This window comes from Dama dama, chromosome 27, assembly GCF_033118175.1.
Source record: "Dama dama isolate Ldn47 chromosome 27, ASM3311817v1, whole genome shotgun sequence".
Lineage (NCBI taxonomy): Eukaryota > Metazoa > Chordata > Mammalia > Artiodactyla > Cervidae > Dama > Dama dama.
The window spans coordinates 49,835,994-49,860,868 of NC_083707.1; the positions used below are offsets into that span (position 1 = coordinate 49,835,994).

At 46.1% G+C, this 24,875-nt stretch overlaps 1 protein-coding gene across 2 annotated transcripts in view; it reads right to left on the reverse strand.

Annotated features, from left to right (window-relative positions):
• MYO5B (myosin VB) overlaps positions 1-24,875 on the reverse strand; it is a 342,213-nt gene that overhangs the window by 189,104 nt on the left and 128,234 nt on the right. The window contains exons 1-2 of one of the 2 annotated variants that reach the window (XM_061131125.1): positions 10,966-11,052; positions 10,111-10,221 (exon numbers count right to left, since the gene is read on the reverse strand). In XM_061131125.1, coding sequence (XP_060987108.1) covers positions 10,111-10,221; positions 10,966-11,043 — 189 coding nt within the window. In that variant the 5' untranslated portion in view covers positions 11,044-11,052. Of the gene's footprint in view, positions 1-10,110; positions 10,222-10,965; positions 11,053-24,875 lie in introns of those variants that run through there. The other variant, XM_061131126.1, reaches the window with a different exon arrangement.

Below are 24,875 nucleotides of genomic sequence, written 5' to 3' on the forward strand. Positions count from 1 at the left end.
CTAGGGAATCCCATGGACACAGAAGTTCGGCAGGCTACAGTCCATGGGCCCGCAAAGAGTTGGACACGACTGAGTAACTAAATAACGAAAGTCTATCTGGAATAATATCCCCACAAAATATCAATGGTTATCTGTGTTAGTGAGGTTTTATTTTGTACAGTTTCCTGTTATTGTATTTTTTTATTTTAAATTTATTTTGTAATTGAAGGATAATTGCTTTACAGAATTGTGTTGTTCTTGTTCATTGTTAAGTCACTCAGTCGGGTCTGACTCTTTGTGACCCCATGGACTCCAACAAGGCAGGCATCCCTGTCCTCCACCATCTCCCCAGAGATTGCTCAAACTAATGTCCCTCAAGTCAGTGATGCCATCCAACCATCTCATCCTCTGTTACCCCCTTTTCCTCCTGCCTTCAATCTTTTCCAGCATCAGGGTCTTTACTAATGAGTCGACTCTTCACACCAGGTGGCCAAAGTACTGGAGTTTCAGCTTCAGCATCAGTCCTTCCAATGAATATTCAGGGTTGATTTCCTCTAGGATTGACTGGTCTGATCTCCTTGCAGTCCAAGGGACTCTCAAGGGTCTTCTCCAACATCACAGTTCAAAAGCATCAATTCTTCGGCACTCAGCCCTCTTTATGGCCCAACTCTCACATCCACACAAGACTACTGGAAAAACCATAACTTTGACTATACAGACCTTTGTTGGCAAAGCAATGTCTCTTCTTTTTAATATGCTGTCTAGGTTTGTCATAGCTTTTCTTCGAAGGAGCAAGTTTCTTTTCATTTCATGGCTGCAGTCGCCATGTGCAGTGATTTTGGAGCCCAAGAAAATAAAGTCTGTCACTGTTTCCATTGGTTCCCCATCTATTTGCCATGAAGTGATATCAACATGAATCAGTCATATGTATACATATGTCTCCTCCCTTTTGAAAAATGTAAATCTGGGACTTCCCTAGTGGTCCAGTGGGTAAGACATTGCACTTTCAGTGCAGTGGGCCCAGGTTTGATCCCTAGTCAGGGAACTAGACCCCGCATGCATGCCTTAAGTAAGAGTCCTCATGCCACAATGAAGGTCCTGCATGGCACAGCTAAGATGCAGCTAAGACCCAGTGTGGCCAAAATAAATTAAACATTTCATAAAGTAAAACAAAAACATCAGTCAAGGCTCCCTTCTTTCTGTGAAAAGCTCTTTTATTATCATTCACCTTACTCCATACAGGAGGTCAGCAAACAACTATCATGAAGATGCAGATAAGATTTCCAAAATGTGGGAAACAAGGGGCAAATGGAGATTGCGGAGAGTCAGTTTTTATTTCATTCAACTCAAGAGGGGCTCCCTCGCCCACTTCATCTCCAGCAGAGTAGGTGGTATCACTGGGCCTAACCAGACCTCTGCAGGGGAGCCATTCGGAATCTCCCCAGTGGAGATGTCCATCACCCCAGCAGCAGCTTGTCAGCTCTCTCTGTCTCTCATGGCTCTCCACCCCACCTCTCGTGTAAGCAACACGGGGACGGCCAGGTGCAGAACCACAGCGCTCCCCCAGCCAAGCCCTCACATGTCAGATCAGAAAGCTGGGACCTGAGCCCCCTGTCTTTAAACCCCGAGGTAGACATGCTGCCATTTCATCTTTTCTCTGATGAACCTCCCCTCAGACGACCCTCACCCAAGTGTGCGGAGGGAAACGCACATGCAGTTTTGTGAAAATGTGGTCCAAAAAAATAAGCCAATGGGAAGGGAACGGCTACCCACTCCAGTATTCGTGCCTGAAGAATTCCATAGACAGAGGACAGAGGTGGGCTACAGTTCATGGGATTGCAAAGAGTTGGACATGACTGAGCAATTTAACATTTTCTACACATTGGTGATAGTAAAGTTGATAAGGAGGGAAAACGCCCAGAGCGGCAGCAAAGAGGTAGAAGCTGCAAGCTAAGCATTCAAAGCTACAGACTTCTAGCGGGATGTACATCCAGAGGGAGGAAGGGAATGAGGGCCTTAAGGACACTTTTTCCTTTAACAGGTATTTGATTCTAACACTGCTGCTAGTGTCAAACATTTACAGCTAACATGGTTTTGCTAGAAATCAAAGGGTTTATGACATGATCAGAGACAATTAACTTTCTGGCACAAAGAAAAAAAAAAAGACTTCACTGCATAATAATCGGGCCTTTGGAGGGAAAGAGGAGCCTGAATTTCAACACCTTTCTCAAGATTAATGCTCAGTCACCCACTTAAGAGTGGACTTTCTCCTCTCAAGGCCAGGAGCTGGGAATCAGGAACACGTGGGAGTCTTCCGTTGGTCTCCATCTAGCAAATGGAAAGGGATAAGAGGAAGACACCCTAACCCTAGACTTGGACTTACCAGTAGATGGCTATTTAAATTGAATTCATTAAAGCTAAATGTAATGAACACTTCAGTTTCTCATACTAGCCACACTTCAAAGGCTCAATAGCCACAAGGAGCTAGTGACCTCCATACTGGACAATACAGATAGAGAACATTCCACTGTAGGACAATGTTCTCTCAGTCTAGATTGCTCTAAACTCAGTGGATCTGTGATACTATAACGCTTTGTTGTTGTTCAGTCACTAAGTCGTGTCCAACCCTTTTGCAACTCCATGGACTGGGTCCACCAGGCTCCTCTCTCCATGGGATTACCCAGGCAAGAATATTGGAGTGGGTTGCTATTTCCTTCTTGAGGGGATCTTCCCTACTCAGGGATTGAACCCACATCGCCTGCATTGGCAGGTGGATTCTTTACCACTGAGCCACCTGGGAAGCCCCTCTAACCAGGGAAGCCCTTATAATGCTTGCTGCTATGGCACTTCAGTCGTGTCCGACTCTGTGTGAGTTGGAAGCCCACCAGGCTCCCCCATCCCTGGGATTCTCTGGGCAAGAATACTGGAGTAGGTTGCCATTTCCTTCTCCAATGCATGAAAGGGAAAAGTGAAAGGGAAGTCGCTCAGTCATGTCCAACTCTTAGCGACCCCATGGACTGCAGTCTACCAGGCTCCTCCATCCATGGGATTTTCCAGGCAAGAGTACTGGAGTGGAGTGCCATTGCTTATAATGCTTAGCAGGTGCTTAAAAAAAATCAGTTGAATGAACGTCTGATCTTTTCAAGACCTCTCCCATACCTCAATTGATGTCCACGTTACATGGTAGCACAGCAAGGGAACATAAAAACATCTTCAAATGACAAATCCAAACACAAAGATTGGGAGTCACTGGTCAGCATATATGGTAGAGAAGGAGAAAGAAGTGTTCTTTATTCATAGAACCAGAAGGTCTAGAGGAAAGAAAAGCTAGTGAAAATAAAGTCAGCAGCAGGCAACCCTGAGGTACCGCATGGCTCATCCTTTGATACAAATAAGCCCAACTAGGAGTTAAAGCTTGAATGCAAACCTTCACCATCAGCTAAAGCAGTGGTTCTCAACCCTTCCCACACCTAGGAATCCCATGGGGAGCTTGCAAAAAGATGCTATGCTGTGTCCTAGCTCCAAACTCTGATTTAAGTTGTCTGGCTGTGCTGGGGCTTTGCAGAATTTTTAGAAACCCTCAAGAGTTTCTATTGTGCAGACAAAGTTGAGAACCACTGAACTCAGTGGTTCTGCTGTGCTGAGCCCATTGCTTCTCTTCCACAGACAGCAGCTGTCCCAGCTGTAAGATGAGAGGCTGCTGCTAAGTCGCTTCAGTCGTGTTCGACTCTGTGCGACCCCATGGACGGCAGCCCACCCAGCTCCCCCATCCCTGGGATTCTCCAGGCAAGAACACTGGAGTGGGTTGCCATTTCCTTCTCCAATGCATGAAAGTGAAAAGTGAAAATGAAGTCACTCAGTCGTGTCCGACTCGTAGCGACCCCATGGACTGCAGCCTACCAGGCTCCTCCATCCATGGGATTTTCCCAGCAAGAGTACTGGAGTGGGGTGCCATTGCCTTCTCCAAGATGAGACGACTGGTCCCAAAAATCTTTAAGGGCCCTTCCAACTTTATTGGTCTAAAGTACTTAACTTAGGTCAGTGGATGTGGGGGTGTTCTCTTTTGTGTTCTCTTTGAGAGCTGTCCTGCAGAGAAAATAGGAGAGCCCAAGGCATGAATCCACTTACACTCACGGTAATAGCAAGTGTTCGGCCCCAGGTTCATTCAATACACACTAAAAGGCCATTTAACATTATGTCCTAAATAAGCACAAGAAACATTCACTTAATGAATGCCCTGCTGTCTGATTCTATAATGGTTCTGTGTTTAAGTCTTACATCTCCACCTTTTCCAGTCTTCGAAAAGATCATGTTTCTTAAAAAGAACCTTCTGATTCCTCCCCTCATACCATTTAGCCCAGGCCCAAGCACAAGCATGCAATTACTTGAAAAATAAAACACTATGTGACTCATGAGAACTTGTTAGCGAGGGTCAGTTAGGTTATGAAGAAATAACAAATTAACCCTGAAATCTCAGTGGCTCAAGACCACAAAGGTGGTATTTAATAGTTGCTCATTAATAATTGTTTTTTATGAACGAATAATGAACGAATGGCGATGCAAGTAACTAAAGGAAAAAAGCCTTAGATGAAAATAGGCAATTAAAGAGTTTAAATTATTAAAAAAAAATCACAGCAGCACAAAAGCATGAAGTCGAAGATAGCACATTCCATTAGAATAGACTTATGAAAGTTTAGCTTTTAACATGGTATCTTTCAGCAATGACAAGGTCAGGGCCATTGTCTCTATGGGCTTAAACCAGAGTTCCTCAACTTTGGCACTGTTTTCATTTAGGACTGATAGTTGTTTCTTTGGGAGAGGGTCCTCTGAGCAACATTCCTGACCTCTACCTGTCACTAGATGCCGATAGCAAACCCCCCTCCTCAGTTATGACAACCAAAAGTGTTTCCAGACAGTGCCAAATGTCCCTTAGGGGCAAAAATCACTGCTTCACTGATCTCTAAGCAGAACCAGCTACACAAAGTATGCTAACACAAAAGATCATGAATTCAGCAGGGGAAGAGGTGGCTGATAAATAAGTAACAGATGTGAATGTACTTAACACCACTGAGCTGTACTCTGAAAAATGGTGAAGACAGTAAATTTTATGTTACATGTGTTTTACAATAAAATACATTAATTAAAAACATAAAACCCACTGTAGACAAAATAGCTAATTGTATTGGTAAAAATATTACCAATAGATATTTACATGCAATGTATTGTTTTACCACTTAAAGGAACCTTTTTTTTTCTTTTTGCATCTGTACAATGTAACTATTCTTGCCATCTAACCAAAGTGTAATACTGTCTCAATCACGGATTATTGTGCAAAACAAAGATAAAGAGAAGAAGTATTAGAAGGCACATAAACCAATATGAAAGTAAGAAAGAATGGAAAAACCAGGAAAACAGAAAGAAAAAAGAAATAAAGTCACTTGCACCAAGAGGCTTTACTGGTACCAGAGAAGTATTACCCAGTACCCTCAGCTCTGCGGCTTTGCCAGCTGCGCACACAACTGACATTTAATCTGCACGGGGTTTACACAAGCTCTGAGCACTCTCAGGGTGTGTGGTCTGAATGCACCGATGTGTAAGGACGATAGTCCTTGCTCTTCTGTGAGGCTGCCACTTCTTGACTGGAAGAACCGTGTTTGCGATCTCAAGATAATATCCTGATACATCCTGTACCATCCTCAGAGCTGAGCAAGAGGGGCCTTCCCTGGACTCTGCATCTGAAAGGGCGCCAACATGACAAATGCACACAGAAGCTTATTAAAGAACACGTGGAACCTCTGTCATTTGGGATCAGTGTTCAGGGCTCACACCACGAGAGCTACAACCTTCAACACATAGTCTTGTGATGAACACCATCAGACCCTGGGGCGCCTCTTGCCCTGTGTCCTCAAAATAAGACAAAACCCGTTCAGGCACCTTGAAGGGTCATAGGCTATAAGGTCCTGAGGTCAGAGACAGACAATGCCTGGGGTAGGGGGAGGAACTGGGCAACAAAGACATTTAAATACAAGGAAGACAAATCAGCTCATTAATCCTACCTCCAGATAGCACAAACACAAAAAACAAACCAAACAAACAAAAAAACCTCACATAATGAAACAGTGCTTCCCTGTTGGGCCAAACATCCAATTCCTTGCTTCTCTGTCTAATCATGGCTCCAGAGTGCTCACAAATTAGCACGTATGTGCAACCACTGCAAACCTGACACATGAGGAACACTCTGCAATACTGAACAAGCCACACTCCTCCTAAATCTGCGCATATGTGGGTACAGGCATGACAAGCCTAATGGAAGGCAGCGGTTCTTTTTACTGGCAACTAGATAGAGACAGAACAGTAGACCTGCAAGTATCTTAATTGTAACATACTACATGCTTTGTTTTTCAAGAGTCAGAAATGCCAGATTTACCTAAATAATTCTGATAAAACATGCTTCTAATATTTAAACAGATGTAGGCTACGTCTCTACTCTTGTCCTGGCCCCACAAACATTAGCGGGCTTGGACGTGCAGAGATGCAGGGAGAGCACGCTGGTCTTCTTAAAGCTCACATCACCCCATCTTCCTCTCATTCACGAACATGCCAGGTTCTCGCACACTAGGAGTAAATAGCTCTGGACACTGGATATAAACTAGGGTGGAAAAACAGAATGTAAACACGAAACCATGGCAACAGGGGGAGAGTTTTCCCTGCCAGTAGAGACCAGGAGCTGAGCACTTTGTAGGGGAGGTGGGAGCAGGAGAGAGGAGGTCGGCCGGGCACAGGTCCATGCCACGCCAAGAATGAGGAAGTGTAGGTATCACCAAGATTGGCACACACTGAGGGGCATTCCCCGGTCCCAACAGAGTACTATGCTAAGGGCTGGCACCCTTAGATACCTCGCATCCCCTCACAGCTGTGCAGAGAAAAGACACGCTCCTTTCCGCTTAAGGGGCTTCCCCAGTGGCTCAGACAGTAAAGCATCTGCCTGCAATGTGGGAGACTTGGGTTCAGTTCCTGGGTTGGGGAGATCCCCTGGAGAAGGAAATGGCAACCCACTTCAGTATTCTGGCCTGGAGAATCCCATGGACAGAGGAGCCTGGTGGGCTACAGTCCATGGGGTCACAAAGAGTCAGACACGACTGAGCAACTTCACTTTCTTTCTTTTTTCGCTTAAGAAGTTTCCCATCTTCACATGGCATCAACAGAAAACATCTTACTTTGTGCGAAGTGAAATAAGCCAGACATAAAAGGACAAGTGTCCCATGACTCCATCTCTGTGCGGTACCTAGAAAAATCCAACTCGGGGACAGAAAGTGGAATAGGGATGACCACGGAGTGCAGCAAGAAGGGGCAGAGGGAGTCAGTATTCAATGGGCACAGAGTTTCAGTTTTGCAAGATGAAGAGTTCTGGAGAGGGATGGTGGTGATGGTGGCACCACAGTGGGTAAGGATTTCATGGCACTGAAAACATTTGACATGGTAAACTCTATGTTTTGTATAGTTTATCCAAATAAATAGATGAGCAGGCATGCAACAGGGAAAAAGAAACGTCTTAGAGGAACTGTGGGGTGGGGGGTGGGGTGACTTCCTTGAACAGAGCAGAGTGCATGGGTTGCTTACTGCTGAGGTGGAAGCCCCGTGACTATGAACATTATTGTTTTTGAAGAGAACTAGTTTATTTTCATCTTTTGCTGCTGCAGTTAAACCCGTACTACCAGACTTTAGATGGAGAAGCAGGGGTGGGGAAAAAGACTCTGGGGTACAGTTTTTGGCCAACTTGGTGTATCAAGGATGCTTTCAGCTACAGAGGAGATTCTTCAAATGTTCAGAGTCCAGCCATCTAACTTCCGCACTCCCAGCTCAGGTCCACAGCTCAGCTGAGTCGCTCCTAATGACAGTTCAGAGCCAGCAGTGTACAAACCACAGCCCGCAAGCCACCTGGACAGAGTCTGACGTTCAGAGCCCATTATTTCTCCAGAGCTGCTCATCTCCAGCCATAGGCATCTCTTCTGATGACAGCTGACGGCCATGGAGCAGAGCAGGGGGCAGGGCAGGGGTCCTGGGCAGCTGCCAGGATTCATCACGCCAGGCAGAATTCACTCTCAGCTGGGGAAGCGGCATCTGCTCTGTTTTAGCAACATGGCAGTTCAGCCCTCACTCCCGACTCTCAAAAAACACCCACCCACTTACAAGATCAACTGAAATGAAATCGGCTGGAGTGGAAGATATGCCATTCACGAGGGTGAACTAATTTTATTTTGTTTGGGGTGTGGGGTGGGAAGTTATTCAACATGATAAACATGATTCCATCTGTCGGGAATTTTGCTTCTGACCTCAAAACCAGGAGGAGGCTGGCAAGGTCTGCCTGCAAGGAAGGGGAAAGGGAGGCAGGCACACTTTGGTGTAAACACCTCCTAATAAACTGACCAACTCGCTGTCCCGGTTTTACCCAGCGATGCGCTCAAAGTTGATTGAAAGAGAAGTTAGGAAGGGAAATATGTTCAACCTCCCCACTAATCAGTGAGTTAATCACCAACCACTACAGGTACATGTGAGCCAGAGAAGACAAGGTCCTTTTATCAAGCAGGTCATTACTACCTAGAGAGTCAAGAGCAAAGAACTCGAAAGAAGGTAAAACAGGAAGACAGTACGTGATCAGAGGCTGAGTGACGGGGGACCAGCTTTCAGCGCTCCCGCAGCTCAGAGGCAGGCAGGGACCACCCGAGCCCCAGCCTCCCCTCCAAGCAAGGCCAGCTCTGCAGCCCCTCAGATCTGACCCAGCCCAAGGCCAAAGCTTGCATTCTTCTGGCCGCTTGATTCCAAGTCTGTTGTCTCTCAGTCTCCCCTTGTAAACACTGCACCCCGGACCTGCCTCCTTAGCCTTGGGCCCCGTCTGTCCCCTTCTCCAGTGGCTTCCAGGTGCGCCAGCCTCCCTTCCTCCCACACACCCAAAGGGGACACCCTGAGGCCTTGGGGCTTTGGCGACAACTCCTTCCTGGGCCACCCCCCTTGGCCCTCCTCACTTTCCTCCCTCACCTCATCCACTGCCTCCATGCCTACTGCACCTGCCAGGGCTCTTTCCCATGTTTCTGTGTTCACGCCCTCTGCACCCTCCACCACTGAGCTCCCCTCAATGGCAGAGTCACAACCGATCACCCACAACCCCCGCCATGACCAGCATGGGCAAGGCTTCAAATAACTGTGACATGCACACATCACAGGGAGGGATAATGACATGAGGCTCACGAAAAGGAAAACAGAATCAGACCTTCTAGAAGAAACAGGATTTCCTGGTGATTGCCTTGTCTTCCTTTTGAGCAAAACGATCTGAAAATCGACTATTAGAAGACTCTCACTGGAGCTACTAACAGTGCTTGCACGGCAGGCATGACTCCGAGGTACTGCCACACAGGAACTCATTTTTATTCTCACCGTGCACCCGAGACAAGCCCACGTCACAGGTAAAGTAACACGCATATAGAAACTGCTAACCTGCACAAGGGCACAAAGCCAGCGAGGGCCGAGCCAGGATCCCGGCCCAGGCAGGCTGGGTCCAGAGCCAGTGCTCCAACCACTGGACCAGGCATCAGCTCTCAGGGTAAGTGGCTCCCCCCACCCACCTCCCACCAGTGCCTCATCCCCATGGAGGGAAGCCTCCTGTGTCCCCCCCCCCCCCCCCCACTGGGAAGATTCTCCGCTCAGCCACCTGGAATCTCTCAGCTGGGCACATACATGTGTGTATACTGTGCCGTCCATTCAGCAGCTTCGTGGTGAGACCTTCACATATGTCCCCATCTCTAGACAGCTCACGAAACTCTTTGCAACCCTATGGACTGTAGCCTGCCAGGCTTCTCTATGTCCATGGGATTCTTCAGGCAAGAACACTGCAGTGGGTAGTATTCTTGCTTGGAGAATTTCATGGACACAAGAGCCTGGTGGCTACAGTCCATAGAGTCACAAAGAGTTGGACACAACTGAAGCGACTTAGCATGCACCTACGGCACCATCTGCAGCAACAAAAAGGACGCCAGGAGCTCAGACGCACCACTGTGCAGGCCACTCTCTAGCTCCGGTGGAGCATCCACCCCTGTTCAGCTGAGCCGGCGCGCCCACCCTCTGGGCCATACTCACAGTTTCATCTTCCAGTCGGAGCTGGAGGCTCTTGTCCCCCTCCTTGTAGTCCTTGGTTAATTCAGCGGAGCGCCACACGTCATCGGGGTCAGGGATCCAGACCCTTGTGTACTGAAAGAGTAAAACAAAAGCAGCTTAGCTGAAGAGAGAAGTTTTCAGGTGTGCCCTCTACTAGGGACCCTCAGGAGAATGTTTAAAGCCATCTCCACACATTTTCCTCTTTTCTCATTTCAAGATACAAGGTGATCCAATACTAGGACGACAGACAAACGATAACTCACTGGATTGGTAACAGAAGACAACTTCAAGATCCTATGAGAATATTACAGATCAACGAAATTCTAATTCTACCAGGGATTGCCAAGCCTACATTTTGTTCTATTAGGAGTTTAGTTTGTTTTATCCAGAGTTTTACACCATCTCGAAAGGTGCTACAAAATATCTATGTCAGAGGGAGCACCTAGTGAGCTGCAAACAAAAGAATAAAATGACACGTGCAAAACCTAACGAGACAGTGTAGCAAATCCTCAGAGCCAAGGAATCTCTGCTTTGCTATTTTGCATTCAGGGTCAAAGTTATTTTCCTGCAGAAGTGAAAGAAAGTGGTCAGCAAATTGAAACTGTGTTAATATATTCCTGAGCTGTCAGCAACCTCATTTTAGCTGTGCAATCTTTAAACCACAAACATATCCCCATATCTCACCCATCCTCCCCCAGCCACCACCCGCATTGGGGATCCGCAAGGTCATTAAGCTGCCCACATCCGGGCGGGGAAGAATGCAGCCAGTCCCCGCTGAGTGGCAGGCACTGTCAATGTCACTCGGGGGCTCTGGCCCTGACCACACATTAGAATCACCTGGGAGCCTTGGAAAGACCAGGTCTGGGCCCACTGCAGTCCAAGTCTGAGGGGATCTGAAAGCTCCAAGGTAAGCATGAAGTGCAGCTGGAAGAAGCAGGGTCCGACGCACCGGCCAGCAGCATTTGGATCTCCCAGTGATGTCACCTTCAGCAACACACGCCTGCCATCTGTCAGACACCCCTCTCAGTATTTGCCTCGTAGCATGCCATTTCCACAGGGCCTATTTGGTTGAGAAGCTGTGTGCCTGAGCATACACCTTCCCTCCATTTTATATATATATATATAAATATATATATACACACATTTACATACATACATATATATATACACACACACATTTGCACATATATATATATATATATATATACATATATATAGGAGATGCAAGAGATATGGCTTCAATCCCTGGGTCAGGAAGATTACCTGGAATAGGAAATGGCAAGCCACTCCAGTATTCTTGCCTGAGAATCCCATGAACAGAGGAGCCTGGCAGGGTACATTCCATGGGATCACAAAGAGTTGGACATGACTGAGCATGCACACACACACACATACAGATGTATGTGTATATATACATATGTATTTATATATATGTATGAGTTGTAGGTATATATGTATGACATATATACATGTATGTCACAGAATACTTTCAGCAAACCTGAAACGAACAGCTCTCAAGATCAAAGACCACCAGAATGTGTGCCTGGGTCAGCATCACCCACGTCCCTCACGGACAGACAGCAAAGCTCCCTGTGGCCAGTCAGGTGCCGGCTTGATTTGGGTCCTGCTTTTATTAAATTTTTTTTAAATACAGCATTCTCCTCCAGGTGATCACTGGCCTTTTGGAAAAGCAAGCCCCAGCCCCTGCTACACTTGTCTATAATTCACTATCAAGAAGTGAGTGTCATGAGGCAAGAAGCTCAGAGCACACAGTTAACGGGAAAGCAAACCACCAATTTGGATCGCTGATACCCCAGCTCTGGGTGCAAAGCCAAAGCTGTCCTTTGGCCTTACAATGAAGCAAGTTCACAGAATCTTCTCTCCACCTCTGAACCTGGCCTAGAGCAAGACATTACTATATCTTTAGAGGAAGATACTATAGAGCTTTATAGCATCTGAGTGCTATGGAATACAACACAAAGAAAATTCGGAGGTATCTCTAGAGAAAACAGTGTTTCAACATTCCTCCTCTCTCGGGTGTTCTAACTTACCTCCTCCTCTGCCATTTAAGCCTGCCGTCCATCCAGATGAGGGGACTTTTAAGTTCCTGCCCCCCAGCTTCAGGACTTCCCTGAGCCCCACTACAGCCCCCGTCCCTGAGTGAGGCTGCCAGGATGTCCCCAGTCAGAGGGGGACAGCGCACCCAAAAGGCTCTAACTCACAGCCTGGTCTCCCCACTCAGTGTAAAACAGCACTGGGGAAGGCTGAAGATAAAGTGACGAACGACAGGAGGGGGCAAATGCCGGCAGAAGGCGAGTGGAGGCGGTGAGCTATGGACATGGTCAAGCTGGGTGATGCACTGGAAGCCACAGCCCACACGGGGCTCCTCTGTCGTAACCCTGCCGTCCACGTGCCTCTCACGGGCCAGTTCACTATATGCAGCAGCGGGGAGCCCCACTGCCTGGCCCTTGCTCTGGGAGGGTCCATTTACCTTTCCACTTCCATCAACCTAAGTAGAATGAAAACACCTGGTAGGCGGAAAATTGTCGTTTACATTTTCTGATACCCACAGAATTTTTGACTGAGCGCCGAAGAATTGACACTTTTTTATTGTGGTGCTGGAGAAGACTCTTGAGAGTCCCTTGGACTGCAAGGAGATCAAACCAGTCCATCTTAAAGGAAATCAGTCCTGAATGTTCATTGGAAGGACTGATGCTGAAGCTGAAACTCTAGTACTTTGGCCACCTGATGTAAAGAGCCGACTCATTGGAAAAGACCCTGATGCTGGGAAAGATTTAAGGCAAAAGGAGAAGGCGGCAACAGAGGATGAGATGGTTAGATAGCATCACCAACCCAAAGGACATGAATGTGAGCAAACTCCAGGAGACAGTGGAAGACAAAGGAGCCTGGTGTCCGTGGCGTCACAGAGTTGGATACGACTTAGCAACTGAACAACAACAGCAGCATCTAACACAGCATCGGGGTGTGAGGGGACCCTCATAACACTGCAGCTCCTTGCTACTCCAAGTGAGGACCTCAGCCGCACCACGACCCGGGAGCTTGTCAGAGATGCATAATCTCACACCCAGGGCTAAGAATGGGCTCATCTAGCGCCTGCTGTTCTGCCCCTGCCTATGAGCTCAGCCTTCCCTGCCTTGGTACACAGGCCAGACTACAGCCTGGGCCGAATGCAGCGTCCAACTGTTTTTATACAGCTCATGAGTTAAGAATGGTCTTTAAGTGGTTAAATGGCTGAGAAAAAAAAAATCAAAAGAATGACAATCACATGCTAACACGTGAAAACTGTGCGTCAGATTCTGGTGTCCATAAAGTTTTATTGGAACACAACGACACAGTCTACTTAAGGCTGCCTGTGGCTGCTTCCTCATATCAGTGACGGCTGTGACACAGGCCCAACAGCCCCCAAAACCTAACTTATTTGCTCTCTGGCCCTTTGCAGAAAAGGTTTGCCGCCCCTGACCTTTGAACACACCGGTTCCTCAGCCTAGAATGTCCCTTCCTCCCCACGTCCACGTGGGCAGAGTCCAAGTTCCAGCGCCGTCTCCCCACTGAGTCCTTCCTTCCCTGCGCCCTACAGAGGCAGCCCTTCCCAACGCTGGGATGAGGCAACCAGTGCTTCTCGCATCAACTTTCTTTATGGTTTTGCAATCGTTTTCTTTTCATCAGTTTCCTCTTACTATTTCCATATCCCTCAGATACACCATCAGGCATCTTTGTATCCCCAGCACATAGGAGAGATGCTCCGGAAATGTTTACCGAGACGGGAATCGGTGGAGGGACTTGAGTGGACATACACGTGGAATTTAAAAACAGAACAAATGAGTTTCTTTGCAAAACAGAGATAGACTCACAAACACAGAAAACAAACTTAGAGTTCCCAAAGGGGAATGAGGGGAGGGATAAACTAGGAGGCTGGGATTTACAGACGCACACTGCCATATATAAAATAGATAAACAAGGATTTACGGCGTAGCACAGAGAGCAATACTCAATATCTGGTAATAAACTATAATGGAAAAGTTGAAAAACAATGTAGATATAGACACATATATATAATCAAATCACTTTGTTGTACACCTGAAACTAAGACGTTACTGTAAATTAACTATACTTCAATCAAAATAAAAGGCCTTGAGGGAGGAAGACAGATGTGATCTGAGCTGTGGAGATGGAAAGAATTTGTCAGGGAAGGGTTTCCTTTGCAGTGGTGAAAAGGTTTGGTAACGGGATGGACAAGCTGGTTGCACAACATCATGACTGTACCAAATGCTAATGGATGGTTCACTTAACAGTTAATCTTGTGTGATATGAATTTCACCCTAATTTAAACAATAAAAGTGGTTTTGGTGGCATGTGGTGCAAACAGCATCCTGTACACTTCTCTCCTGACAGGGGTACTCGCCTCTCACCTCTGGGAAAGCAGTAAGATCAAATATCTTCTCTTAACGGAAAGCCATCATTTCTATGAGCCAGATAGAAACTTCCTAGAACCAAGGTTCTGTGCTGCCTTTTCATTTTTTTTCTCACCTTCAAGGAATTCCTTCCAACACACCCAACCTCTACAGCTTTCCTGGAGGCAGCAGATTGTAGGGAAGACAAGCGCCCTCACCTAACCCAGTTACAGCACTACTCTATGTGTCACCATGCTGTTTGAACAATGCTTAATTCCATCATATCAAAGTAAATAAAATAAAATTCCATCATATCAAAGTCTGACCTAGTTGTTAAAGAAAAACCACTTTTTCTTTAGGAAAGAGCCCCGTGTATTACCCAGAGAAGGCAGATGCTCCGTGAAATGAAATGCATTAGTAGCTGGAACATGTGCTCCAAGCCCAAGTTCACTCTCCAATCTCTGCAGGCCGCACAGAGGCAACTCCCTCACACTGGAGGGACTGGCTGCCTCCAAACACTGTACTCAATCCTGGTCGCACAGGAGAATCACCTGGGGAGCTTTTACAGCATCTGCAGCCAGGCAGCCCCTCAGGCTAATTACATCACACTCCGGAGGTGGGCAACCAGGCAGTGATTTTTAAAGCTCCCCAGATGCACCCAGTGTGCAGGCAAGTCTGAAAAACCAGTGGTCCTTGGAGTTTGCTTTGGTAACTGATATGCAGGGCAGTATAGACCCTCATGTGCCCAGAGGCCTCTCCCCACTGGCCTGTGGTTGAACGTGAAATTTCAGGCTGAGGATTCTTCACCCTGAGCGAAAGCACCATCTGCAGAAAGCCCCAGCAAAAATGTGAATACAGTACTGAGAGGAGTATGGTATTTACCCATAAATACCAATTATTATGCAGTGCCGTTCTGAAATGGTTTGGGGTTGTTTAGGGGGTTTCTGAAGCGCTCCAGTACGGTCCTTCGTGTCTCAGTGCAGAAAAGAATTCAGTGAAAGACAAAGTGATAAGAGATTCATCAGAAGAGGACACTTGTGAGGCTTACAAGCAGTGGGAGCGAAGGGATACCGTGCCCTGAGAACTTAGTGGGCTACAGTTTTATAATCAAAGGAAAAGTGGGGAGGGGAAGAGTTTCTCTGTCTCTCTTGAGTGAATTCATGCTTCCGTCATCAGCTCCTCCTCCAGGTTGAGCAGAGGAGTTTTCTTGTCCCTACATGGTCAAGTTCAGAGGTAAAGAATCCGCCTGCCAGTACAGGAGATGCGGGTTTGATCCCTGGGTCAGGAAGATCCCCTGGAGAAAGACATGGTAACCCACTCCAGTACTCTTGTCTGGAAAATTCCATGGACAGAGGAGCTTGCTGGGCTATAGTCCATGGGGTCACAAAGAGTCAGAAACTCCTTAGTGACTAAACAACAACAACAACATCGTCAAGCTAGTTTCACAACTTTTCTTCAATGTGTGCAAAGAGTGTGTCCTAGGGATCCTTAACTTACTGAGCTCGCTGGGCATGCTATAGGTCTCATGCCGCCATTGTGTTATAGTTTGGGGGCATGTCCCATGCTTCTGTTGCATGGTTTTGTTGCTAAGCAAGCCTACTTGGTTTTGTGGCTAAGCAGATCCGCTTTCCTGGAGTAATCATTAACTCACAGGGTCTCTCATATTTTTTCTACTTACAGTCCCCTAGTGGGATGAACTATTGAATCACTTTATCCCTTTATCCCTTGACTCTGGCCCTATCAGTATTGTGCTTAAGTGTGCAGGCTCCAGAGCTAGACAGCCTGGCGAAGAATTCCAGCCACCACTCTTTAGCGTGGGTGAGGTGATGAGCGGGCCCGAGCCTTGGCTTTCTCAGCTGTATAATGTGGGTAAACATTGGCCCTACCTCATGCAGCATCCTAAGAATCAGAGGAGATCCCACAGTATGGATATTGTAAGCATTAAGCAGTGGTGACGGTGGTGAGGCACTGTGCCATCTAGCAGGCAGGCTCCTCATGGGATTCCACAGGCGATTAGGGAAAGCAAACCAACCTAAGGTGTTCCATGTTACTAGGAACCTTTAGGTGCCCTGCAAAGCATCACACATAGGTGACCTTAAAATCAGTAACTGGGTCTAGACTACTTCAGCCTCAAAACCTGAGAGGAGTGATTCTCAACGCTGGCTGACATTAAAGAATTACCTGCAGATCTTAAAAAAAAAAAAAAAAAAAAACAGTGCCCATGCCCCAGGCTTGAATAATTAAGATTAAGTCTGAGAACAGAGCCCAAGCACTGTACTTTATTTTTTTAAAAGCTTTCTAAATGATGAACATGCCATCAGAGTTAAATTCACTGTTGCCAGAGTGAGCCTCAGAGCCAAAGTGAACTTGAGGGAAAAGAGAATAGGAACATTGGAAACATTCACCCCATAGAATTATTAATAATGCCACCTCCATAATCTTACACTAATATAAGTCATTTAATCATTTCATCCTAGTTTTAAAAAAAAATGAGTAGGGCTAGCACTAATATTTCATAATGAAGAAACTTGAGGGTAAAATATACTGGACAATTTGTCAAAGTTCACAGAGACAAATTGTGTCAAAGTTCACAGTGAACTCACAGTGCTGAGTTCAGGGCAGAACCAGAGAGAAGGTCTCAGACTCTAAGTCCTCCTCTGTCTCCACTCCCTAGGCCCCTCACCCCCTCATCTCCCCCATGGAGGAGTATTGGCTGTTTGACAGTAACCCAGGTCCCGCTGAGTATGTATTTTGTACCAAGTGTCTTATAATTACACACAAAAAAGGTGCAAATACCCATTCATCATGACATGCCAAGTTAAGCCACTAGGTAGTCTTAGAGTTAAGAATCAGACAGAAGTGTTGGCCACAAAGTAGTCTTGACTTGAAGCAAAGCAGTCTGGACGCAGACTCCTGGGGATGGATGAGAAGGGACCCCAAGCCTAACCTAGGGATTGACCAGACAAACCACCTGTCCATTTCTACCATGTATAGGGGACAAAAAGCGGGCACACTGCTGGCTTTATTCACGGCTGTACCCCAGCACTGACGTGATGTCATGCTTAGTAGGCACTCAAACCTCTGCCCTATGATTGGAAGCCGGGTTCTGGTTGTGAGTGGGAGGGGAGTCCTTTTGATAAAACAGAGAAACTAGGCAACAGATTTACTCAGGGCGTGAATTTTGTTCTAGAACTCATTAGATAAGATACAAGATCAAGTTGGTCAACTTCCATCCATCAAGGAGCACAGAAGCCTCCCTATTTCTCCATGCAGCACCAGTCGGAGATCCAGCCCAGGGAGGAGCGCCAGCAAACAGCAGTGCTCCCCCGCCCTGAAGTGAGTCCGCCGACAGGCTGAGGGGGTCAAGGGAAAACACAGCAGTGAAAAGGCAGGGAGGCGAGGCCTGGAACTCAGATGCCGCCCACGGCAGGAAGGATCACACACAGTGGAAGGGCAGCAGGCTGCTCCCGCAAGCTCGCCTGGAGCCCACGTCCAGCTACAAGGTGCGGGAGGGCAGGCTGAGAACCACGGTGCTGAGACCACAAAACCCTCTAGGCCAAAACCACGTGTCTTGTTTTAAAATGGGGCTATTCACAGCTCAGTGCTTTAGTGAGGTCAGGAAGACACCTAAATGCTTCTCCAAAATGTAACAAGTGACATCCTCTGTGGGTGTCACATTTTGACACTTCTCTTCCTAAAGCAACAGTTCTCGGAGGGGGAGCAGAGACTACACACTCCCCTGGGCCGATGTCTTCATCTCAGCACCATATCAAGAGCAGTTTCCCCAGTGGTGTGGAGCTTGGCAGCGGACTATCACGTTGTAGGAACTATGAAGATATCTTACCCAAGCGCCCTTCGAGCAGGAAGTGGGTCACACTTCATTATTTTACATCTGAAGAGTCTGGAGGACAAAGACTAGGCCTTTTGCCCCATCTGAGCAGAACCTCCCACAATCCTTTGTACATCTATTGAAGTCTGAAGATCATGTTCATGGACCCAGACAAGAAATGCACCCTGAACCCAGTGGTGATGATTAGTCCCCCAAATCTGGGTCTGAACTCAGAGCATCCCCATCAGTATGTCTCTGGACATCTTCCCTTCCCATTAGCTGGCCTCCCACCATGGGAGACAGGCGAGCAGGAGGTGACGCTGCAGGTACCAGGTATTATTAGCCTCAACCCCCATCACAGGCTTAGTTTCTTCATCTGTCAAGTAGAGAAATATCTTCTGTATCACAGTTGCTATTGGGATTAAATGAAATCATGTGTATGGAACATTTAGCACAGCACCCGACACAGTAGATATTGTCACTGTGGCAGGAATTGGGGCCCTGGGATGGAGACACAGAGAGCTCCCTGTAGAGAGCACAGACACGGCCAAGTAACCCCAGCAGAACACGCGCACAGGCTTCTCACTGCGGTGGCTTCTCCTGTTGCCAAGCACAGGCTCCAGGGCACGCGGGCTTCAGTAGCTGTGGTGCAGGGGCTTACTTGTTGCACTTCCCGGGCTCCAGAGCACAGGCTCAACAGTTGTGGCACCTGGGCCTGGCCACTCTGAGGCTTGGGATCCTCCCAGGCCAGGGAGCGAACCTGTGTCTCCTGCATTGGCAGGTGGACCCTTTACCACTCAGCCACCAGGGAGCCTGCCAAGTTACTTTTGTAAGCCTGCCATGTTAAATCCCCTTAACCTGCTGCCAAAGGAACCAGAAAAGATGTACTCAAAGCTAGTACATTTCATGCAGCTAAATATGTCCGAATCCTATCAAGAAGCTAAAACTTTTTTGGAATTTCACTTCCAGTAACCTGACTACAGCTCCTGGACTGTGGATTCTCCCTGTACAGGGCAATTTAGTATGTGATTAAACAGCCCATAGTCATATGACAAATCTTTAAGTCATTTAAGACAGTTTTCCAGAGCACACCATCTTCATTTCCACCTAAGCTCTTTGAAACACCTCAACTTTTAAAAGCCATATATGAAGCCATCACTGGGCAGTTGTCTTCCTCTTTCCAGCAGGTACCTACTCCTGACCTCCACAATCGAAGACTACTATATTGTTTTCCCCAAAGAAAAGTCTATAAATAGTTTGCATTCACCACAATGCTTACTAGCAAGTCACAGTCCTAGAAATACTCACCAAGGCAAAGTTAAGTATGTTTGCTTCCATTTTATAGAAAATTTAAACCCTGTTCCATTAGTAGACTTCTCCAAGCAACCAAAACCAGCACTGACTAAAGTCATGACAGCTAAGCTAGCTTCTGCAAACAGAACTTCACTGACCAAAAGGAAGTAACTGAGAATGTGTTAGGAAACCACTCTTTTCTGAAGAAAACTGACGCTCTTGCTTTGTCTTTAAAGGATCACCTATCTTAGAATTTAAATACCTTACATACTTACATGTGGGACTCCCAGCGGGCTCCCAATCTTTCTTCCCCAGGATAAAGCATGCTGCCCTTCCCATCACCTGTATTTAAACACTTCATCTTTGAGGCTAATTCAGTAAATGCTCTTCAACTGGGACATGTCCCCCATAAGCTACAAGGACCCCCTGACCAGAACACAGACTCTATTCATTCATCCACCAGTTCTTACTGAACACCTGCCACATGACAGGCACTGTGACAGGCGCTGGGGCAAAGAGAAACAGGCATGTCCCTATCTTGAAGGACATTAGACTGTATTACGCAATTAGTCTACTGCAATGGTCCCAACTGCTTGGACAGCACAGACTTTCACGGCATGTGGTTGTGTGACCTAACTTAGTCTGGGTTATTGGGAAAGGCTTCGTTGAAAGAGCAAGATTCAAACTGAATCCTAGATGGACAAGGAGTTGGCTAGGCACACTGAGGAGGGAGGGGTGTTCCAGGATGAGAGTTTACCTGTGTGACAAGCCTGGAACAGGAAGGAAGAGTGCTCGCTGAAGGGCAGAAGATGGCCAGTCTGGGTGGGACATAGGACAGGAGGAAAGAACTCAAAATGGTGCTGGGGAGAGAGGCAGGAGGGGCTGGGGAGCCTCACTTAGATTTTGTATATTATCCTGGACTGCCAGGGATGTCTCTCTCTTTTTCTTTTAGTATTAAAGAAGATCTAGGGCTTCCCCCGTGGCTCAGAGGTAAAGAATCTGCCTGCAAGGCAGGAGCCACAGGAGACATGGGTTCAATCCCTGGGCCAGGAAGATCCCCTGGAAGAGAGCATGGCAACCCACTCCAGTATTCCTGCCTGGAGAATCTTATGGACAGAGGAGCCTGGTGGGTTCTTGGTCCTTAGGGTCACAAAGAGTTGGACACAACTGAAGCAACTTAGCACACACACACACTCACATACAAAGAAGATCTACATGTCACACATAAGAGGGAAGAAGAAATAGAAGGAGGACTAGACACATGGACTAGATGCTAGTCAATATGAGCAGGAAGTCTCTCATTTGTTCATTTTTGCTTGTTTCCCTCACCTAAGGAGACATATCCCCCAAAAATTGCTAAGACCAATCTCCGGGAATGTACTATATTTTCTTCTAAAAGTTTTATGGTTTTTAACCCATGTGGAATTTATTTTTCTGCACGGTATGACATCAAAATAAAAAGCTTTTGCAAAGAGAAGAAAACTATCAATAAAGTGAAAAAGCCACCTACTGAATAGGAGAAAACATTTGCACACAATATATCCAATAAGGCAGAGGTCTCAACCTCCAGGATCTAGTGCCTGATGATCTGAGGTGAAGCTGCTACAATAATAGAAATAAAGTGCATAATAAATGGAATGCACTTGAATCATCCTGAGACCACCCCACCCCGTAGTTCATGGAAAAACTGTCTTCTACAAAACCAGTCCCTGGTGCCAAAGAGGTTGGGGACCACTGCAATAAGGTATTACTATCCAAAATATACAAAGAACTCATACAACTCAACATCAGAAAACAACCGAGTTAAAACATGGGCTGCTGCTGCTAAGTCGCTTCAGTCGTGTCCGACTCTGTACGACCCCATAGACGGCAGCCCACCAGGCTCCCCCGTCCCTGGGATTCTCCAGGCAAGAACACTGGAGTGGGTTGCCATTTCCTTCTCCAATGCATGAAAGTGAAAGTGAAAGTGAAGTCGTGTCCGACTCTTCGCGACCCCATGGACTGCAGCCTACCAGGCTCCTCCATCCATGGGATTTTCTGAATATTCATTTTCCCAAGGAGGACATACAGATGAATGACAGGCACATGAAAAGATGCTAAACATCGCTAACCTTTGAGGAAATGTGAATCAAACCCACAATGAGATATCACCACATATCTGTCAAAACGGCTAACATCAAGAGAGACAACAAATAACAAATGCTGTCAACAACATGCAAAGAAGAACTCCATGTGCACTACAGTGGGAATGTAAACTGGGGCAGCCACTGTGGAAAAGAGTGGACATGCCTCAAAAAGCTAAAAATAAGATCACCATATGTTCCAGCAGTTCTATTCCTGGGTATCTATCCAAAGAAAATGAAAACACTAATTCAAAGAGATAAGTGAACCCCTATGTTGACTGCAGCAGTTTTACAATAGTCAAGACACAGAAGCATCCTAAGTGCCTGTCAACAGATGAATGGATAAAGAAAATATGGTGTATAGGGGACTTCCCTGGTGGTCTAGTGGCTAGGACTCTGTGCTCCCAAGGCAGGGGGCCGAGGTTCGATCCCTGATCAGGGATCTAGATCCCACATGCTGCGGCTAAGACCTGGTGCAGTTAAATAAATAAATGTTTAAAAAAAAAAAAAGAAAATATGGTGTATAGATAAATACACACACACACACACACACATAACTAAATCTCACTCAGCCACAAAAGAACGAAATCTTGCCATCTGCAACAAGATGGGTGGACCTAAAGAACATTATGCTAAGTGAAATAAGACACAGAAAGACCAATACTGTATGATTTCACTTATATGTGGAATCTAAAAAACAAAGCATATGAACAAACAAAACAGAAATAGCATTACAGGCACAAAGAATAAACAGGTGGTTACCAGAGGGGAAGGGATGGGGGTGGGGGAGGAAAGAAACAGGTGAGGGAGATTCAGAGACATAAACTTCCAGGTGCAAAATAAATGAGTCACAGGAATGAAATGTACAATGTGGGGACTAGTCAACAACCAGTATCTTTGTATAGTGACAGACTGTATCTACACTTATTGCTGATCATTTTGAAATGTATAGAAATATGGAATCGCTACATTATGTAACAGGAACTAACAGTGTTGCAGGTCAATCACACTTCAGAAACAAATTCATAGGAAATTCAGAGATCAGATTTGTGGCTATTGGAACAGGGGGCATTGAGGGGAGGGAGAGTTGAATGAAGGCAGTCACCCAGCAGGAACTTTTCAGTTAGAAGTACTCAAAATATAATGTACAACATAACACTGCTGTATGTTACAATATGAAAGTTGTTAACACAGTAAAACCTAAGAGATCTCAGCACAAGAAAAAAATTTAGTTTTTCTACATCTTTGATTTTGTGTCTATGAGATGATGGATGTTTGTCAAACTTATTGTGATAATCACTTCAGGATGTATGTAAATTAAAGGATTATGCTATATACCTTAAACTCATACAGAGCTATATGGCAACTATATCTCAATAATAACTGGAAAAAAACGGTCACTTAGAGGGAGATATATAAGGAAAAAGAATCCTCCATATGAGAGTGTAGTTAAATCTTTCATGTGCATGCTCCCAGGCCTTCCCCTCACTTCTCAGGTGAGCACCCACGATGAACACGGAATCCACATCCTGTTCCTCACTCCAGATAAGCTGTCCTTGCAATTCTACCCCTGGGTGTTCCTATTACCTCACTCACTCAGTACTTCCTCACTCCATACTGCTAAACTGCCGTGTCCACGAGGCTCTTTTTTAGTGATACACTTATTCAGCTTTTGAATCTTCTTTCTTTATGTTTTATTTTATTCCATTCTCAACCACATTTCCCAGCCTATTCACTGTATTTTGCCATGTGGAGTTTATTTGGAGTTTCAGAGAGCTGAGTGGAAGAGTCTGACACAGAGGATGAAGAGACGCTGTTCAATCTGGTATATTAGGAAATAGGTGCAGTAATAGCATCCAAAGTTCTTCAACCTCAGAAATTGAGGCAAGATGGAAAAATTGTTCTAGAACCAACACATGCAAACTGAGTAGCAGCCAGGAAACTGTGATTTTAGAGCCAGGAAACGGTCAGTTTCTGCTGTTTAAGTCACCATTAACCAAAGCCCAGAAAATGATGCCTTTGCTTTCCTCTTGGTTCTGAGAGGAATCACTGGGCAGCCACCATCAATAATGCATCCTGCCTATTTTAGAACTGAATCACTCTTCGGAGGGTTCTATCTGCTGTTAACATCAAACAAATCTGCTTTCGGATAGCCAGCGAGTCTCTCACATGATCATCTCCTCTAGGTCGGAGGATTGCATTTTAGGGGCCAATTTGGATGTAGTTTTATACTAAAATGTCACTTCTGGTCCAGACAAAAAGTGAGTGCAGCTTGAAAGTATTGCTGACCTGACCCTGTGTGTTACTAACCAGAGGAGACGTAGGAGATTTTTTAAAAAGGACCAAAGGACAGATGTGCTGTGAAATGCCCCCTTTATACGCTCTATTCTTAGTGGTAATGAGTAAAAATGGTTCATTTCACGTGGAAAATGAGAGAATGTGCGTCATCTTCTCAATCCAAAACTCCTCCTTGCCCCAAAAAGGTCTCGTCACGAAAAACAATTTGAGGAGGGGATATGAGATGACCAAGGAGATCACTGGTACTTCTTGCTCAAGCAGCACATGGGTACTCTATTGCTGGAGCTAATTTTGGATGTACAAGTGGAAGCCTTTGCCTGCTGCCACTTCAACTCACCTGAGCGGCCTTATTACACCATCAGGTGAGTGGTTCTGCTTCAAAAGGCTGTTGTTGAGAGCCTGACTTCTTACTGCTACTATTAATAACCCACAGGGGAGGGTGACAAAGAAGTACTCCACTCCTGCCAGTGCTCTGTTCCTTACCAAGTATACCGCAAGCATGTTCTAGAAAAGTTATATATACAACATTTTTGGACTGGAAACATTTTCATTCTAGAGTTACTTAGAAACTCTGGGGCAACATAAGTGAGTCTCACCCTTCAGCAAAATTCTCACTTGTATACAAATGTCTTACATACTAGAAAACCAATAAGCTTTTGGCAAAAGCATTAGAGGATGAATGGCTGGTGTTGAAATAGGTGTGCAGCCCTATTGTAACAGGTACACATCACAGGTCTTAAAGTAGGTACATATGCAAGGTGCTCAATCATCCTGGACAAAGCCTGAGTCACA